Source organism: Xiphophorus maculatus, chromosome 12 (assembly GCF_002775205.1).
Source record: "Xiphophorus maculatus strain JP 163 A chromosome 12, X_maculatus-5.0-male, whole genome shotgun sequence".
NCBI classification, from domain to species: domain Eukaryota; kingdom Metazoa; phylum Chordata; class Actinopteri; order Cyprinodontiformes; family Poeciliidae; genus Xiphophorus; species Xiphophorus maculatus.
In genome coordinates this window covers 5,593,184-5,614,427 of record NC_036454.1, presented here as the reverse complement: position 1 = coordinate 5,614,427, position 21,244 = coordinate 5,593,184, and the positions used below count along the sequence as shown (strand labels likewise).

Here is a 21,244-nt window from a genome sequence, read left to right as displayed (position 1 = left end):
ACTGACTATGATTTCTTATGATTAGATAGAAAAAAGACGTAGAATTAAAGCAAAGTTTGCAGGAGACAAAAACAACACACACACAACACAACCAGATTTATTTTATTAATGTTTAAGTCTACTGTTGTCACTTGATGTCACTTGAGTGACTCATTTTAAAGATAACTTTATTTATTATTACTGTTAAACTTAAATCTCCAGCATGGGGAAGTGGGATGAGCTCGAGTTTTCTTCACAATATTTTATATTACCTTGTTCTGAAATTATCAATAATGATGTAATTTGTTGAGCAACTAATATTGGGATTGATTAAACTCAGATCTTAAACAAATAAAAATTGAATAGAAAAGTATCACATATATGTATATGTATATAGATCTATATGTAGATCTATATAGATCTGAAAACCTTCCCGTGATCGACGTATTGAGCCCCTGATCTACCGTAACACACCAAACACTACAGGAGGATCGGTTACGAAATCGTAAGCGACAATCTTAGAACGGCCGGCGTTCTAACATTGTCTTAAGGGGAAAAATAGGGGCAAAAAAACCTTGTAGTGTGAATTATTGCATCAGGTAGTCGATGTGCCCATTTTCTCTATTTAAATCTAATTATTACTGAAGGGCAACATAGTATACAGGCTTCATAATCTGCACTCTTTTGGTTGAATGCAGTATTTATTTCCACTTTGGCTTTATGTTGTTTAGTTTTTTTTCAAGTAAATTTTTTGTTAATGGAGACTGAGAATCCATTTTATTTTTGTTTTTGGTTGTTTTGTTTATCAGTTCCAGTGTTTAGTGTTCTTTTGAAAATAAAGTGTATCTATCTTTGGCAGGAAATCACATGCGTTATTACGTCATTTCCATTAAATCAGTGTAAAAAGGTCTTCAAACAATATTATCATTTATCGCAAAAATTAATCGTTCAGCAAAATTTGTTATTGCGACAGGCCTTGGTATTCTGTTCTCATGTTTATGGAACATACAAGATAAGAATCTGACCGTAGACATATTTTTAGAACATTTGCCTCACTGAGTGTCAACATTGCTGTTTTCCTTATAAATTAGTTATTTCTTTTCATTCCACAATAGTATGTTATGGATAGTGTTAAAGACGATTGTTTACTTTTTTGTTAAACAAAAATTCTAACTATAGGAAAGATTATTCAGATTTAATCTTGGGAAAACTTGCTTTACAGTACATAATTTTGCCTTTTAAATAACTTAAAAGAAAACTATTATGTTTCATTGAAAAGGTTAGGATAGGTCTATGGGCTGTACGAAACACTGTTTATTATATTTTTTGCACAAAATCGTTCTTAGATAATAAGGTTCTGAGTGAGTTGTTTTAGGGCCTTTGTCGCTTTAAATCCAAATAAGTTGCTGCTGGCAATGCCCCCCTCCCCCCAACAACTCGTTTAGACTCGCATGTGAAAATGGCTGCAAGCAGATGTACGATTGTACAATCGTACATCTTTGAAAAGCAGAAGTAGAGCCTCCTGCACAACCAATAAGAATGCAACAAGTGGTTTCTGGATGGTAACAGTAAAACTAGCTGACCAAATGTGCTGGAGCTCAGCTTGGGTTGCTAGGTGATGGGCAGAATTCTGCTGGGGTTGCTAGGTAACGGCACAGTGTGACTTAACAATTGGGAGGTTTCTGAAACGACTCATTTTTCAGACACCAAAAACATTAACTCATTGTGAAGGTGGATTTTGTTGTGCTTGGATGGTTTTAGAAGCCATAGGGAAAAAAAGGAAGCATAAAATTGTACAAAATGTGAAATTTGCATGATAAGAAAATAAGAAAAAAGGTAAAGTAAAAAAGAAAACAGAGCACAAATGGGACAGTAAAATCACACCTAAAGGTTGACCAAAGGTAAATCCATACAGCGTTAGGTTGCTGCAGGTGTTATATTGATCTTTCCCTCTCTCATGTCTGCGCTGACCTTTGTTTCGACCTTTCTTTCTGTTTTTGGCAGCCTGTGACAGACAGTGCCTGACATGCGACACCGCTGGGGTTTGTACGTCCTGCCGTGACCCGACCAAGGTGCTGCTCTTCGGAGAATGCCAGTACGACAGTTGTGCCCATCAGTACTACCTCAACGCGACGATCCGCGCCTGCAGAGGTAAGACGGAAACCGCCGCAGCGGAGGACGCTCCTGATTAGTAATGAGGATACAGTACGCGGCCTTTATGGCGTTCATAAATTACTCTCCATCCATATTGCATGGAGTGCAGGAGGCCATGGCGATTTTATGGGGCCCATCAATCAAGTAATAAACTCTGGTACCAGAAATGCAAATCCCAGCCATTGTGTGTGCATTTTAACTCTCTTACATCTTCTTTTGCCCAGTGAAGTTGATTAATGAGCTTCATGTAAAATCCTGGGCTTTTTTAAAGATTCAACAACTTTATTTCTCTCTGGAATAGTCCTGCTGGAAATTCTGCATATTTATGTTACGGTTCAGGTTTTTTAACAGCTTTCTCTCTGATTAGGCTTTATGATAATTGGATGTTATTTTTGCTGCTACAGATTGACATGCTACCCTATTTTTTCTAAATATTACACATTTGTTTCTTTAAATTTCACTCTTTGGCCACAGTTTACTAAATCTAGTGCTCTGTATAAATCTATCAGTTGCCAATATATTGATCTTTTAAATAACATTAAATGTACTGCATTCATTATTGTGGCAGATATAAAATAGATATAACTTGAACATATAACTTTATTACTCTTGAGATAAATAATTATCCGACTTAATGGTTACTTTTCGTATTAATAAAATAAATAAATTAAAAATTATTTTAATTAGGTTTGTAGTAAATTAAGATGTTTTGTCTAGTTTAATTTTACCCTCTTAAGTTGTATTTTTGACTTCTTTTCCATTTTTATTAAAATAATTAACTCTATTAAACATATTAAAGATATATTTTCATAGCTTTTATAAAATTCAATATTTAGAATTACTTACAACAGTGTTGTCCAAACATTTGACCATCCATTTTTTTAACACCAATGATTTTAGTCATTAATCATTTTATCAAATTTTTATATTTTCCTCAATAAATGAAAAAGATATATTTATAAAACAAACAGCCAGATTCAGATTTAGTAGAATAGTGATCTGTAAATCATAATAGACCTGAAACATGCATGCATTTCCCAAATTTTTTAACTTTTTCCCAAAAATAATGAGGAAATAATGGTTTATTGAGTCACTCGCTATTTTAAAAAGTCATAATTTGGCATCTTTAATGAATAGATATGCCAAGTTTTTATTTTATTAAATGTTACTAGATGTTTGTGGTTTCACTTTAAATAATTTTAAATAAAATCCAAATTTGAGGAAAAATGTGGCTAAAAACTGACAAAAAAAGAACAACTTTGTTGTACCTAACAACATTTATGACAAAAAAATCAAATGCCTGCTGCTGGACCATCAATTTCGTTCTATTCTTGAATTGAGGGCAAGTTTAACGCAAAATCATTCCAAATGTAACAACACAAGTTTGTTTCTTACATGATAAACTAAAGGTTGAGTGAAGGCAGTTATTATTGGTGAGTCTTTTGATAATTACTCAGCCAGTTAGCTCCATTTTTGGTGAGCTTTATTTTTATTCCATTAGCTTTAGCTACTAATACTCCATTCAGTCAAGAATTAATTCAGCTGCCGTTGTTTCATCCAGTTTGAGTCTGTTTTATTGTTTACTGCAACCACCGACTTGGGAAGTGTTCAGCTCTACATTTGTAAATAATATAGAGAATTTCAGTGCCAGGACTTGGCATGTTTGTGTTTTTTTGCAGAAGAACAACTTCTAACTTGTCAAGTTCAGGAGTTTGAAGTTTAAATAAATAAGCTGAGAATTGATTTGTTGTCACATCGGTTAGCATTTGATTGGATCTGCCGGAGGGAAGCCCCAGCCCTGCTGTGACTGATTGTTTTGATTCTGCTTCATCAGGCGTCATTATCATCAAGTGCAAAACATGTTTTCCTTTCTAAACACTGATCTGTGTGTTTGCTGTGCTTCTCAAACCCACACTGACTGAGATAATAACAAACACAAACAAACACTTAGTTTTTTAATCAGGTGTGATTTTTCCAGAGGTCTGCTTTTTCTAAAACCAACATTGAAGCATTAAGATGTTGTTGAATGTTCCTTTTTTAAGTGGTAAACACCGCACTACTGTGAGGCTCATAGCTGGTGAGGCACTGACTTAATCATAATCAGATTTACAAGTATGGACCCCCTGCATGTTATTGTTTACATGAGGAAATTTCGCGCATGCAGACAACGCTGGAGGGCAAAAAGACTATTCTTTTACATGTCATGCATAGCCGCGCTGCCGCCGTAGAATAATTCCGTTAACTCAATCAAACTTGGACGTGTAGATATTATTAATTTCGTGCTGTGCTCCACAGCAAAGGGAGAAACCGTTAAAGTACAACTCAAAACCACGTCTTTCTGGCTCTCTGTATCAGCACAGCTACGAGCGGGCTCGTTGCCATAGCAACTGACAAAAAAAAACCCCTCAAATATTTCCCACACATAGAGCATAACATTCAGTCTGTTGCAGTAGCATGGTTTTAGGCTTAATGTTTATTTTGCAATTATTAATAAGTGATTGCTCTGGTAAGAGGAGAAAACTATAAATATATCGCTGCACTTTACTGTATGGCTAGCTCCATGGCTAGCTCGCTGTTACTGTCTCTTACTCTGCAGTTGTGGAGTCACAATGTCTGGGATCATGAGCGCCCCCTGCCATGAGGCGAGAGAACTGCCTGCCTCACCTCGAATCTGTTCTGTGCCGTTTCTGATCGCTCCTCAGCACACAAAACCAGTTAGTGACAAAAAACACTGTACATTATATACATAAGCTAAATTATGAAAAATCAGTTCACATATTAAATGTTTTTTAACCATTTTATTGGTTATTATTATCTCGCAGTTAGTGAGAGGTTGATCAATCCCAGGTGAGGCGCAGCTCGCTGCTGCCTCACCGGCTTCTCTTCCGAGCATTTGAATGGGAATATAAGAAAATTCAGCGATTTTGAAGAAAAAATAATCTGAATTGGTTAAACTAAATGAAAAATAGGTACTTTATAGTACAAACCACAGGGTGAAAAAAGCAATATAAATTATTTTATCATTATATATTATTTTATATATTATTTATATATTATTTTTCCATGATGACAGGCTCTGCCTCACCTGCCTCCCCTGACCGCTCGTCACTGCTACTGTACAAAACAAATGAATGGAAAAATGTGAAACTGCACAGGTTTGCCATCAGAACTGTCTTCATCTTTGTGGGATAGAGTTATCAAGATGTTTGAAATGTTTTTCAGAGATGTATGTCTTTATTTTGATGTTAAAATCCAACTGTTGAAGCAGATTTTTCAGCTGCATATGATTAAGATCTGGTGACTGTCAGCATCCAGATCTTGGCTTAAGCTCTTGTTTTCTGATATGTAGTTAGTTTCACACCAGATGTAACGGGACGCACACCTAATTAAAAGGTCCCATTTTTTGTCTTTAGTACACAAAATATTCTACTTTATATTTTGAGATTAGTCAACTGTGGTTCTGGTTTTACACAACAAAAACACAACATTTTACAATTTATTTTTGTCTAGTTAGTGAAAATAAATCAGCACACTTGAAATAAGACAAAACTAACTTACAATTAGCTTTTTTGCAAGAAAAAAGTAAATAATTCCTTGATACTTTGCAGATTATTTCATTTATAACATTGTAAAAATGTCATAACTGACATAAGTCAAGTCAAGTTTATTTGAATTGCAAGTTTCTGCAACAAGACAGTTCAAAGTGCTTTACATAAAAGCACTTTTATGTAAAGCTTTATGATGACAAACACATCATGTAGCCAACAGCTGTGAAAACCAGACAAAACACTACATTTTGTCAAATGCCAATGTTAAAATCATTAATAAACATCAAATATGTTGGTCATTTTGTCAAGTGCCATCATAAGAATCTTCAATACAATAGAAATAAATACTATTAAGAAATTATTGACTTAAAAAAGCTCCTATCTTCATGAAAAGGCACTCTTCAGTAAGTTAGTTTTATTTCAAGTGTACGAAAGTATTTGCACCAGAAACTAAATCAAAAATACTTGGTAGGATTTTGTGTTTTTGCAGTGTGGATGTCTCCCATTAAGGCCATTTCTTCCTAGTCTCTTATGATTCTTTATTGTTGAATCATTCTGACCCTAACTGAGGCAGTGAGACCTGTGGAGCTTTAGATATTGTTCATCTGTCGCTGCCTGGATCAGGCACTGATGCTCTCTTAGAATGATTCTGGTTGGAAAGATCGCCATTGGTTCATGGTTTCTTCATTTGTGAGCAAAGTTATATCGTCGAAGCCCTAAATTCTTAGAAATATCTTTTAAACCATTGTTTCTTACCTTTTTTAATTTTATTTCCCCTTATTTGGGATCTGGGGAGAATCATTTTATGACATGAGACCAAGTCTGGAATATTGCTTAGTGTAGAGCAAGAAAATTAAATGGCTTTCATGTCTTATTCCCATTAGAGAAGATTATTTATTGTCCCGCTCCGCAACTTGTGCATATTGGAGTCCATTCTAGCTTTACTTTCCTTTACTCAAACCATAACTAAATGAAGTAAAGAATATAAGGGACCAAATATCCCTTGTAGATTATAGAAAGCCACCTCTTGTATTTTCCTTTCCCTCTGGTTTGGTTCCAGGTAATGAGATTTCTCTTGGTTTGGAGGACCTTGAGGAACCGTCTCCATGGAGATGAGATTGCTGCTTCTTTAGCTTGTTTCAGGATTAGCAGCTAAGAGGAAACACTTGTGTGGCATCGAGGTGAAAAGTTTTAATTTTTCGGAGACAACAAACTGCAAAAACACAAACTCTTCCCAAGTATTTTTGGTCTAGTTCTAGTGGAAATATCCTAGTATATTTGAAATAAGCCAAAACTAACTTGCAATTAAATTTTCAGCAAAAAAATGCACTTTTTCATTAATATTAAGAAATTTTTTACTTAAAACATCTAGTAAAAAACCACTTATAAGCTGGTTTTGTCTTATTTCAAGTGTACAAAGATATCTGCACTAGAAAGTAGACCAGGAATACTTGGTAGGATTTCTTGTTTTTGCAGTGTAATCAGAAACAGTTGGTTTTCCAGGTCATGATGCGTTTTGTCCCCAGCCAGCTGCAGCCTCGACCTGAACCTGTGATGAACCTTCAATTGGAGAAAACAAGACAAACATTTTATCTCTGAAAACTAGAAAAGCTTCAGGAAACCGCTGGGAGCTTTCAAAGGAAAGAAAATCTCTGAGTAATTTATGAAGTAGACAAATGGACTCTGTGATTGTCATCTGTTTTCAGAGTTCTACAAACCCAGAGACTTTTCTGTTAGGTTAGATATTGCATAAATGTTAAATTAAATAGCAATAAATTGCATTTTATATTAACGATAGTCAGATTGTTTTTTTCTAAATGTTGGTTTTGTTAGTTTTAATTAGTTTATTTATTTATTGCAAGCATATTCAACACTCAATTCAAATACTTAATATGTATTTGAAAAGGAGGTATTCACTTGTTTAACATATTTTTTTCTATTACGTGTCTTACTTTATAGTCTGTTCTCCATTTAAAGAAATAAAATAAATAAATAAAAAAATATATGTACTAAAAAATAGATTTATATGAACATGCAGAGAGTTTTAATAATGTTGAAGATGACACATTTTATTCCACTTGTATAAAGTATTTAGTATCGAAGTAAAAAATTATTTCATTTAAATATCAAAAAATAAATTTTATTATGTAATATTTTAGTTAATTAAATATAAATTTTTTTATCCTTTTAAAAATTTTATTTTGAAATAAAAGATGAAAAACTAAATGCCAAGTTAAAAAAATATATAAATATACATACTTTTTTTTTCTTTTTGTCCAATGGTTTAGTAATACCTGAATTTTCTTTCTCACATTCAACAAACCTGTTTTTTTACTGACAACGACCAAAACTAAAGTTTGCTGATTGTTTGAAACTGCATGCAAATGATCTCTACAGTCACATCAAAACCCGTTATTTTTGACTACGTGTCTTGGCTTAGAGTTTCATTCACTGTAAAATTAAATCCTTTCTTCTTTGAAATCAATGTGACGCTTCATTTCAAACCTGAAATCTAACAGCAGGAGGATTGTTTTGCTCTTAATGGGTTTGATTCTCATGCCAGGGTTTATTTAGTTCACCACCAACACTCCAGATGTGCAGGTGATTTGTGATAAACAACAGAAATGTATTTAAATCACCTTTTTTCCCAATGTTCCCAACACGTCCTCTTCTATTTCCCCTGTCCTGTTCCCAGAATGTGACTGGAGCTGCAACGCCTGTAAAGGCCCTCTGCGAACCGACTGCCTGCAGTGCATGGAGGGATACGTGCTGCAGGACGGCGTGTGCGCCCAGGGCTGCTCCGTCGGATCTTATCAGGATGGAGACAGATGCTTCGGTCAGTCCCACAGACAGCAGATAAGCGTCTCTGCCCTCATGTGCAGCAGATGCAACCACCTCTGGTTTCATCATGCTATCACCTGAGGTTGATCTTCTGTAAAGCTTTTATAATCCGGCGATGATTAAAGAGGTAAATCAGCGTCAGTGGAGGAAAAAGGAGGAGCCTGAACTACAAATGGAAATTATATTGAATATGCAGTTAAAATCTGACCCAGAGGTTTCCATTTTGGGATTATATTCCTTTCAATCTCCAACACCTGGAAAGGCTCAAGTTGCCCCATATATATGCTCGCAAATGTAGTTGTTTTCTTCTGACATACTTTCCCTTTTTTCTCGCCAACAGAAAATAATACATTTTTTTAAAACAAATTTCATTTTTTCCCACCATTATACATTTCCATTTTCGTCTCAACTGCTTCTAGAAACAACCCAGAAACACTCAGCTCTTCTTTGGCAATAAGTTAATGTTTTTTGGTGTCTGGAAAACGAGCTGTTTCAAAAACCTCCAGATCATTTAATCACATTCAAAGGGCACTGCGCTATTACCTAGCAGAGCCCAGCCCGTTACCTAGCAACCCAGGTGGAGTTCCAGCACACTTAGCTAGCTGGTTTGACCACTGTATGTGCTGTGATTCCATTTACCATATAGATGCGAAATTTGACAATTCGACAATAAATACGCAATTTTGAAAAAAAACTCTGTTTTGGCGCTCGGAGGAGGTGATTTATTCACTGACTGAAAATTATTCACATGGGATTTTAATTATGTTACTTATTTAATTTTGAAATTGTGGTTTTTCCACATTAGTGGAATATTGATAAACTTTTGCTCACATTTGTACAAGAAACGCATCTAATGGCTGCTGGAAGAGACAAGTATTTTGTTGTTGACTTGCCATTTAGAAGCCACTTGCAGCTTTCTTGTTTGTGCATGAGGCTCCACTTCTGCTTTTCAAACATGTACTGTATGGTTGTTTAATTGCACATCTATTTTGAGCCATTTTGACATGGGAGTGTAAACATTGAGGCCAGCTTATTTGGGTTTGAAGTGACAGAGGCCCTAAAGCAATTCACTCAAAACTGAGAAGACTAAAATATCCTTATCTAAGAATAATTTAGTGCAAAAAATGTAACGAACATGTTTTGTATAGCCCTTAGACCTATTCTAACCTGGTCAAAGAGTCATAATAGGTCACCTTTAAAAAAAATAGGCTTAGATTTATACAATGAGTGAATCCCAAAATGTCAAATTCAAGATTCATGGCCTTTATGACTTATTAACTTATTATTACAACCCTAATCTATGAAACTTCATAGTGGTTTGTGTGAGAACAGATCTACTTTAACCAGTGGAGAATGTATTGAGGAATCCAGGTTTTGGTTATACAATGAGTCAGTTCAACTCTCTGCTCACACAATATCCCTGAGAAAGAGCAACAACCATTCGGTGCATACATGTTTTATACAATAGATGAATCCATAGTTACGCTACCAAGGGAGAAACTGAAGTTTGTGAATATTTACTCTAAGCATGGCTGAAATGCAGCTTTTCTTTTGCCTCTTCACACTGGATGAAAAACAAGTTTTTCTTATAGTGAAGAAATCTCGACCACTGATGTTCAATGTTGAGTCTGTGACACTTTGATGGGGAAAAATCATTGCAGTGTGAAAATCTCTGAGATAGTGTTTATTTAAAGGTTTGCATCAGAAAGCTGCTCTCCTCACCTTGGTTGCATTGAGCGCGCTCTGTTTTGCTGCATGTTTTTCACATGGAGTATTTATGTATATTTGTGCAGTTTGAGATTTTTTGGGATATCCCGTGACATGTTTTTCTCTTTTCATGTGTCTGTCTGCTTCAGGTTGTGACGATCACTGTGTGAAGTGCAACAGTCCTGGAAAATGTCTGGAGTGCCAGCCTCCCTACGCCACTCTGCAGGGACAGTGTGTCCTTCAGTGTGGCAGAAATTATTACCTGGATTCCTCATCACAAGTCTGCAAGTGTAAGAATCAACTATTTAAAATGTTTTTAAAATGTAATATAGCTTTATTTTATGGTTTTAGTTAATTACTTTAGTTTAGTGAATAAGTTTTTTTTATATAGTAAAATAATTTATTTTTTATAATACAAATAAATAAATATATGGAATATTATTTTTCTAATATAAAAATGTTTTTAATTTAAATATTTTAAATAATATGTATGTATATATACATATATACAAAATAAATAAACTAAAATATTTATTTTTTAGTTTTAAAATGTAATTATTTTATTTTACTATTATATTTTTATTTACTATATATTTATATTTAGCTTTCTTTTTGCAATGAATGTTCTGCAAAGAAAAAAATGTAAATTATAAAATAAAATACTCCTTCACTCTTGCCTGTGGTGTCCTGTTTCTTCAGCTTGCTCCTCGGACTGCGTCCAGTGCGACGGTGTTGGACGCTGCTTAGTGTGCCGTGACCAGACATTCCTTATGGAAGGATACTGCACCCCCGACTGTGGACATGGATATTATGCCGATCAAAAGACGAGAAGCTGCCACGGTAATGACATTTTGCTCTGTAAGAACAGGTCAATGCCTGCTGGTTACAGGAGATGTTTCTAACTCACATCAGAAACTGAGTTGAGATGTGGGTTCATAGAGTTAGCACTATAGTTTAAACAAAATACCAAACGTGGGGGTTAAAAATCTGATTTGAATTCAGTCAATTTAGTTTTTAAAAGGGGCACATTATATAAAATTCACATTTTTGTTCTTACATTTTTGTTTTTACTACTATTAAAAATAGCTCAAACGTTTAACAAAAAACATTCAGACAGTTTTTTGGCAATAAATTCAAGTTTTTTGGTGTCTGGAAAATGAGCTGTTTCAGAAACCTTCGGAATGTAAAGTAGCAAATCAGTAGCACTGCCCCGTTACCTAGCAACCTCAGCGGAATCCAGCCAGTTACCTAGCAACGTCAGTGGTGCTCTGAAAAAGACAAGTGTTTTATTGTTGACTAACTGTTCAGAAATCACTTTCTACTTTCAAAGATGAATGGATTTATAATTGCTCTTATGAAGCCATTTTGGGACGCAAGCGTAGATGTTGAGTTGAGGGGCGTGGCCAGCCTTATTTGGATTTAAAGTGACAGAGGCCCTAAACCTGGGGCCTCTGCTCATTCTATTGATAGAACTGATCAGACTAAAATCTCATTATCTAAAAATAATCTTGGGCAAAAAAATAGACTGGACATGCTTTGTATATCCCAAAGACTTGTCTTAACCTGTTTAAGGACTCCTAGGTCACCTTTAATTAAAATAGGTCAAAATAGGTCACCTTTAATTAAAAAATTTATGATTTTAAAAACTGTAGAAAATCCCAGGCTGCTTATGAACACACACAGATTGTTGGCCTTTATTTATTTATGTTAATCTGGATGTATAAGGTTGCACAGGTGCCACTCTTAAATATGCAGTTTCCTGTGCTAAAGGGGATAATGAAATAGGCATTTATTTACGTTTTGTAAACTTCATCCAGTTTTTATTATGGCTCTTTTCATATGTCTGTGAGTGATTAAAAAAGTGAATGATAAAAAAAAACATTTAGCTACTCGACCCAGGTCTCCTGCCTGCTCAACATACATACATAAGTATCGGCTGGTAAACATGTCGCAGACTCAAGACAGCTGGAAAACTTCAAGTAAAAATGAACAAATATCTACAGAAATATAAATATATAAAGTTGCAGCTGTGATCTCCTGCCCCAATTAGCTTGTTTTCCAGTGTTTATGTCGAAGCTGTGAATGAATCCAAACAGAGAAATACTATGTTTGGTAAAATAAATAAAATAAGCCACAAATGCATTTCATAATAGTTTTTGGTTTTTACTTCTCAAGGTTCCATATTAAATAAATATTGAAAATCAATGTCTTACATAACTTCAGTGCATGTGTGCAGTTATATCAAGCAAATAAAACTGAGATGGGTTCATAAATGATGCAGATGACCTAGGGACGTCACAGAAAAACCACATGGCTTGTTGCTAGGCAACAGGAAAGTTATCCTAAGCTTCCCAGGGTTATAAATCCCACAGCGTCATTCTGTTTGATTGAATCTAGAGAGGGGCTGCTTTTAAAGTTAACGTCCACATATAGCACCATGTTTGAATTTCTGATTTTCTTATGACTAAATAATATGCTGAAATTACCTTGCTGGTTTTTTTTTTTAGTTTCCCTTTAGATCTAAGACTGAGAAGTGATCAGATAGAGTTTGATCTCAAGGATAACAGACTAATTTATAACCTGGGAGTTACACATGGAGCGAAACTGAGGGTTTGCGTTGGTGGTACTGTAAAAAACTAAATAGATTCTGTTTTAAAAATAAAGATGAAAGCATCTTTTAAAAATAAAAGCATCTTTATTGAGAAAAAGAATTTTTATCTCATTAAAGAAAGCACATGTTTTAAAACAAAATGCCACTGCATTCTTTTAAAACTAAATAAAGTTGCAGCTTCAAAATGTACAAGCACCTGAAAACGTGTAGTAAACCAAAATATTTGATATTAGTGTTTTTGGACATTTGAATGTAAAATATATTCAAAACAAGCTGATCAGAGTAAAGGTAATAGCTAAGTTAACAGCTAATTAAGAAGCTACCAGCAGCTAAATCTACAGCTAGTCTGATCAGACATTAATTTCACATTTAAAAACACATTATTCATCCCAAAGCGAAATTAAATGTGGATAAAACTTACCAGAGTCGATGTGAATGGTGGTAATTTGGACAGGAAGAACCTCCGGTAGCAGTCAGTGTTTTGATCATAGTTCAGATTTTATTTGAGATTTTGAGATACTAATACTAATAATAACAACAACAGTAATAAATAAATAGCTATCTGCTGTATTCAGGGCCACCCTTTAAGCTAAACTAAGACCTAATCTGAGCTGTTTGAAGTCATAATGTTTGAAGTGTTTCACTTATTTATTGCCAACAAGGTCTATGGAAGAGCTACATTTCTTCTACATTAAACAGCTTTTAGATTGTTGGTGCAGTTCAAAAAATAAAAGAATTTAAATAATGTATTTTTACTTGACAAGAGCTAAAAGTCTAGTAGCTTATAGTCAAGCTAGCTACTAATGAGAGTCAACCTTACTACTTCTTCTGACATTTTATGGTGTTTAGCAACTAGCATATAGCTGCACTGCTGCCACCTACTGGACTGAGCCAACCTTACAGCTGTTGCAAGTCAATTGAACAGCTAATAAAAGTTGATCTTTTCCAATCAGTCAATCTAACAACTAGTTAAGCTACCTGTTGGACAACTTACAAAATGCCAGCTGAAGTATCCTATAGACATGTTGGTTTACCATTTTTTATCTAAGTGAAGACAGGAGTTCAGTGAACGCTGATATTCTACCACTAGCATGATTTGACGGAAAAAGAGACGATGAAACCCTTCTAGCTTTGGTTAAAACTTTCTTGTTTTATGGCTACAAAAACACAACAAATCTTTTTTTCCATTAAGTTCAGCTCAAGCACAGACATAGTTTGTCTTATTATATTGTCGTTAGATCACCTCAATTGTTTCACATTTATTCTGAATGTCTTTACATTTCAGAATGGATGACAGTTTGTAAAACTTTATTATGACAGCAGCAGAATTACTGATTCACAAATCTATTAAGATAGACAGCTGGTATTAACTGTGTGATGTATAGATTTAATTTGTCTTTGTGAATCACAAAGAATAAAGCTTTGTCTGTGGATTTTAGTCATTTAAGGAGTTTTTTTTTCATTTATCTTTAGATGCTGTGAACCTATAAATGACAATGCTGCAGGCCTCTGGGGGGGAAGGCAGTAGTTGTGAAACGATTTATGAAAAAAATGTGTTAAAGTTTATTTCTTAGAGAAAAATATATAATTGTGTTCCCTTTGAGATAAATGCCCCTTTCTTCTGAAATAATGAACAGTTTTAGCCTCGAGGCCTGTACTAATTTATGACTCAATCAAAAAGAAAAGGAAAGAAAAGTTTAAAAAAATAATTTTTACCACCCAATAAAAAAAATAAAGTAACACCCCCTCTACACTAGTGCTTTAAATTATAAAGTTGTTCCCATTTGTAATAATAATTACATGTCTAAAAGTTTGAGGTTTCAGAGTGGCTGTTGGCATCATTAGAGGCGATATAATGAGATTACATCGAAGCATCTGAAAAAAGAGCTGATCTTTAAAAAGTTCACGTGTAAAGTTCAGCCAGCTCCAATTAAAGCCTGTTTCTAAAATGCCACACCAGCACCGAGTTGTTTCACGCCGCTATTTCTCTCAGAAGTGAAGTGCCCCTCCCCCACCCGTTTCCCTTTCACTGCATTTTCTCACCCTAGCACCCACTCACACCCACAACACTGCCCGGCTGTCATTTTATCCATTAAGCTGAACCATTTGAAAGGTTTAAAAATGTACTAATTACAGTAATTATGAGGTTCAGTTTTTTTATTAAAAATAATGGAAATGTGGTTTAGATTGATGCATTCTATAGTTTTTAGCCATATATATATATATATATATATATATATATATATATATTTGTATATTTAATATGAAAATTTGAAAAGATCTCAATAGAAATATACTTTCATGGATTTTCTGCTCTGACTAGTTGGTTTACAACAATAAATTCTTTATTCTTTATGATACTAGTATACAGATTTAGTAATAAACATTTTGTTGATGTTAAAATTTGTCTGAGCATGCAGCAACACCGATGTTCCCTGGGTGTCTTTTAGTTTTTAGCCTCATTAGTGCCAGTTAGAGGTCAATCTTTAGCCTTTGCTATATTGTTGACTTGTTCACTATTTGAAATTGTAGATACACTAACTGCATTTACCATTATGTTTTGACATTCTGCTGTCGAAAAAACACAAATTTGCCATCGCTGTGTTTGCATTAAATAAGAAATGCAATTGAAATCACACGTGAAAAGGTTTGTTCGCATGATAAGTTATTAAAAGTTATGGTGCCGAAGGATGCAAGTATAATTTATCCATAATCTGGTGTTTTTGGAAAATTGTAGTCTGCGATTATACAGAATTAAGGATTCAACACTTTCAAATGACAAACTTAACTTTTGATGGACTGTCTGTGTTGTGAAAAAATTTTTACGTTGCAGTTTTGCAAATTAAACGGCAATTTTGATTCGACTGGTTAGTTTCATTTTATTTCAAGTGTACTAAGACATTTGCACTACAAACTAAACCAAAACTACTTGGTAAGATTTTGTGTTTTTACAGTGTGGAAACAAAGCTGCTGACTCTGTGACATCAGCATAGATAATATAAGACATTCTGTAGCACCATATAACCTGAGCGTATTGAATAAAAGTTGTCTGAGGATGGAGCCTTGAGGAACCCCACATGTGATTTTGTGGTTTTTGTTTTTCTCAGTGAACCACCACAGCCCTGTCCTCCACATCAACGACTCCCTGCTGGTTCCCATCGGTGGCTCCGCCCCTCTGCTGCCCTCTCTGATGGAGGTCAGGGACCCCGACAGTCCCTCTGGGCGAATGATCTTCCAGCTTGTTCAGGAACCAAACAACGGGCGTCTGGTCCTGTCAACAGAGGAGGAAGCAGGAGAAAATGGAGGGAAAACGAGACGAGAGCTACACAAAGACGACACCTTCACGTGGGCACAGCTGAAGCGTGGTCGGGTCCACTTCACACACCTGAAAAACAAAGCCAGGTAACTGGATCAGATGTTTACAGCTGCAAAATGCAACTTTTAAAAGAATGGCATGAGACAGATAATCTATGAAAAAATCAAGCTACTCTGCCTTGTCCCAGTGCTAACTAGAAACAACCAATCAGAGCCAGGAGGCGGGTCTTAGCGCTGTCAGTCACCCTCAGTGTGCCGCTGCTCATCCCTCTACTCACTCACCCTGTTGCTCTCTGCTAGGCTGAGGCTAGCATAGCCTGTCAGAAATGCTCAAGCTAGTTAGCATGGCCAACTGTGATGGCAGACAAATGGTTTTTCTGTAATGCTAAGTTGTTTCTGGACTGGATACTCATCTCTTATGTTGTATTTGTTAAAATTAAGCCACGTTTACTTGTTTATCAGATCAGATTAGCTTTATTTTGGTAAATTTACATTACAAAAAACAACAACGGAAATGCATCTAGATTTTATTTTACTTTTCTCTAAAGTCTGTCCTCTGCCTACATCTCCCAGAATGCTGTGTGGCTCCAGATCAGAGTTCAGTGAATATTCTATATATTGAATATTCTATCAGATGCATTTATCTATTGCCATATATATATTGTATCCATTTGTTGTCCAGCTGTATACTGGATCCTGTAAAAATAAGGTGTAAATATTTTATGTTCTGCTTTTTTTCTCTTTTTTTTGCTGCTTTTGACCCAAATCTGATGACACAGAAAACACATCAGAGTGATTCTGTTGTCTCTTTAAATCCAAACCATGGGCTTATTGTTTTTTTGTAATTATTATTTTTGTTCTGAAATAAGTCCTTTCTGTTCTGTGTTGGACTCCAGTGTCCATTTATCCAATCACAATAAACCTAATAAACAGTTTAGTCAGTTGTGATGCAGCTGGTGTGGCCTAATACAGCGGAAAACCAATAAATACTGCCCAGTTTAAGGCTTTTAGATTAATAGACATCTGAATGTAAGCCACCCAAATAAGATTAAATCTCCTCATTACTGCCATATTTTTCAAATTATGTAGAGTGCTGGATAACCCCTGCAGACTCACAGCTGTATTAAAACTAGCTGCATCATCTGCCGGTCAGACCTGTGTGCTTTCGTTTGACTTTTTATGTCTTTTTAGAGACTCTGTGGTTATTTCAGAAGCATCTATAAACACAGAGTTAAGGCTGTAATAAAAATAGGTTAAGGCTCTCAAATACTAATTTATTTTCTACTGGCACCCAGAGGCGCTGGAGAGGGAAGTCTGGGTTTCCCTACAAACCGATCCCAAATGAATTCAGTTGAATTTTTGCATTTTGCTCAGTTGCCTAGTTTTGCAGAATTTTAGGGATTTTTCAGGTAGAAACCCCAAGCAGAACCAGAGAATATTTTAAACTGTGTTGTAATTAGGGATGAAAATCAAGAACAGGTTTTTGTGTAGTATGTGCTCCGTATTTTGCTTTAGACAAAATCCAAGATGGCGTCGTGGCGGATACGCTCCAAAGTATGTTTACATTTCACCAAAATAAAAAAGAAAAGACGACGCTAATTCCAGTTGCAACGAGTTCAGAACTTTAATCACAATTAAAGGACCAAATACGTCCATCAAACAATTGATCACACAGCATTCAACCGATTGGTACCAATGTAAAGTGTTTCATATGTTGCTTGGCAACGGCAGCTACTCTCAAAGGGGGTGGAGCTTCAATCACAGCGTCTCCTGCATTAAAGGTAACGTTGAACTCCTCCTCATCCAGGTTAATGTGTTAATGTTAGAGCCATTCTGTATTAATAATCCCCACCACATTTGCGGTCAAACTTTAAAAAACTGAATATATTTTCAGACGCGGCTTGTTTATTATATTAAAAGCACAAAAGCTATTGATGTGCAAAAATGTTTGTTTAACAGAGGGCTTCTTATTTTTTAAGCCAGTTTTAATTTTGTTGTGATCGAATACAACATGGTGCATATTCTGAATTATCATGTGAATCGGCCTTGTCTTATTGTGGATGAGTGAGAATTTGCACTCAGGATCAAAATGTTACCAGCCAATCGGATGAAAATATCCTGAATAGTTCCAGGGAACCTGAATGTATTCAAATAATTATTGTAAAATAATAACGTAATTTAAACCGATTGTATCACACACTGTCTTCCTGGTGATTTACGTCTTTCCTGCTCCAGTCGGTGCTCAGACTGGCTGATCCAGCCCCTGGGAGTTGTTTCTAATAAACCTTTAATGATGAGGCAGGATGGTGACATATTGCTGATGTGAACTGTGGTGGGTTACTGTCCTCGTTTCCTCTCCAGCTCTGAGGTGATTAGGTCTAATCGCTCACACCGTCAGCCTGAGCTGACTCTTTTCCAGACACATCCTGGTCTAAAGAGCGTGTCTGCGGCTCAATCAGAGTAATTTCACCTTTTCAATCGGGTTGAATCAGCTGCGTTTTTGTTGTTCATGATGTCCTCTTCCTTTGCTCTTTGTGTAGGACTGGTGAGTTCACCTTACGGGCCGCTGACCCCCAGATGTTTTCTCAACCGGCTGCAATTCAGGTTCATGCCGTGTCCATGCAGGTAAACACTCACTGTGATTGATCACTGCAGGTCCTGAAAGCAATGGATCTCAGCTTTTCTGGATCTTTTTTAATGTATGGTTGTTTGTGAAGGACCAGAGTTAAACAAGGACAAAAGGTGTTCAAAAATTGGAAAACATTTCAATTTAATAATTCCAAAAAATGGGGAACATAGCAGTACAAAATAAGTAAAAGTATAAATAACAGATTTGGGCCCAAATCAACTGAGGTCAACTGATCTGATCAAACTAAACTGATCTGCAAACAAAAAACAAAGTCTGCTTAAATAGAGGTGGAGTAACATAAATCTGAGACACGAGCGAGGCACAACGTAACAAAGGAACAAAAATATACAAAATTAGCAAACGCTACTTGTGGAACAATTAAAGTAAAACTAACTTTAGCTTAGCATAAATAATACGTGAATATTAAAGTGACTAAGTTAAAAACTAAGGTCAACTCTAACAAATAAAGTCCCACCCTCTTAAAAATGAAATGGTATTTTCCAGGGTTTCCCCTCTAGCTTCTCTGTTTGCAGAACCTCAAAGCAAAACAAAAAGTGTAAGTAAACCATTCATACAAATATTAACTAAACATGCACCCATTAGAAAATATATTTTTAAACAAAATAATTAAAACTTATGCATAATGCAAGCTGTAACTAATAATGTAAAGTAAGAAAAAAAACACGAATATAATGGGGTGATGCTACGCAGAGCATAAAATTGGTTAATGGAAATAAACCAATTTCGAAAATACTCATATTTTTTGATAAAAGGTTTAGCTTTGAAGTGTTTTTTTTGTTTCACACGGATCATGTGATCAACAACCGGATGCTACTACTGGTGGAAACAACAAAGAAGACAACATGGATTATAATATAAGACTGCTGGGCTACCAAAGTTCTTTTTAAATTAGCAGCCTGATCCTATAGTTCCTCTGTTTTTATTGTACTCCTCTTAGCCCTCCTTCTTCACCTCCAGTGAGGAGTTGAAGAGTTTCATTGCACCAGGGACAAAGGAGTTCCCCAGTCTGTTGGCTCTCACTGTGGAAGAAGCAGCCTCCCACTGATCCTGCTTTCCTGGCTGCTGATGACAGTGTGCAGAGGGTGGCAGGCGTTGTCCATAATAGCCTCGAGTTTCTGTAGTGTTCTCCTCTCCGCCACTGCTGCCAGAGAGTCCAGCCTTGTGCCAACCACTGAGCCAGCTCGTCTGCCTTAGAGATGCTTTTATTAATACTTTATAGTTGGTGTTTATAATTCTCACAATAACAAATAATTATCTAGTGATAGTTTCAAATTTAATGTCAAATTTAAACATTTTTTAACTCAAAAACACTTAGTGCTGCCACCACCAGGCTTAGCAGGTTTTCTGGGAGAAACGCTGAGGAAGTGCAAGGACAATGATGACATGGCAATTTTATTGCTTGAACAAACTTATTCATATTTGATTTTATTTTGTTTCTTATTTAATGGAATCACTGCAATTGTAAGGGGTTTTTTTGTTTTTTGTTTACATTAATGGAAGTCTTACACACATTTGTAATAGAAACGCAGCTAATGTAGCTTTTTAACCATCTGTGTGTGAACTGTGTTCACTGGGAGTCTAGAGTATTTTCATAAAAAATATTACATTTTGTTTTTCTTTTGCAAACTAGACTAGTTTTTTGTTTTTTTTTAAGTACCAGATCTACTGGCAGATTATTTCCATTAATGAGATGGGAAATATGTCTTGTTATAAGCAAAAACATCTGACAATGGGACTAGTACAAGTTCTGTTATCTTTCTGAAAAGTTACTTTTAAGTAAGTTTTGTCTCATTTTAAAATTTCCACTCACTGCAACAACACAAAATCAATATTTTTGCTTTACTTTGTAGTGCAAATACCCTGGTACACTAAGACAAAAATAACTTGCAAGTACCTTTTCAGCCAGATATAGGTTTGTTTTAAGTAAATAATCCCTTAAAATGTATTTTAAAAGTCATAGTTCCACTGGTAAATTATTTCACTTATTACAAGACATTTTCCCATGTTATAAGTGAAATAATCTGCCAGTGTAACTAGTATTTTGACTTCAAAACAAGGTCTTATGTCTTGCTAAAAAGTTAATTTTAAGTTAGTTTTGTACATAAGGTATTTGCACTAGAAACTGGACAGAAATTCTTTGTAAGATTTTCTTTTTGCAGTGCAGAATACACAAAAAGAAACACAAGAAATAAAATTAAAGAAGTGAACTAAATACAGCAAGATCATTCTAACAATAATGGAGAACTCAGAAAGGAACAAAACACAAACAAATAAAACAAGCAAGAATCATAACAGAAACACTTATTACGTGACTGCGATGTCTGCTTCTATTTCAGACATCTGTTGTTTGCAGATGTCTGAAAGGAGGACACATCAGACTGTTCTTTGATTTAAAGAGACGGTTTCTCAGATGATGGCTCTGTCTGCTCTGCTGTGATA

At 35.3% G+C, this 21,244-nt stretch overlaps 1 protein-coding gene across 2 annotated transcripts in view; it reads left to right on the top strand.

The window, feature by feature from the left end:
* The window catches only part of fras1 (Fraser extracellular matrix complex subunit 1), a 266,684-nt gene that overhangs the window by 170,953 nt on the left and 74,487 nt on the right, over positions 1-21,244 (top strand). For both annotated transcript variants that reach the window (XM_023343256.1, XM_023343255.1), the window contains exons 22-27: positions 1,984-2,130; positions 8,377-8,517; positions 10,379-10,519; positions 10,929-11,069; positions 15,948-16,242; positions 18,696-18,780. In XM_023343256.1, the coding sequence (XP_023199024.1) occupies positions 1,984-2,130; positions 8,377-8,517; positions 10,379-10,519; positions 10,929-11,069; positions 15,948-16,242; positions 18,696-18,780 (950 nt within the window). The remainder of the gene's footprint in view (positions 1-1,983; positions 2,131-8,376; positions 8,518-10,378; positions 10,520-10,928; positions 11,070-15,947; positions 16,243-18,695; positions 18,781-21,244) is intronic.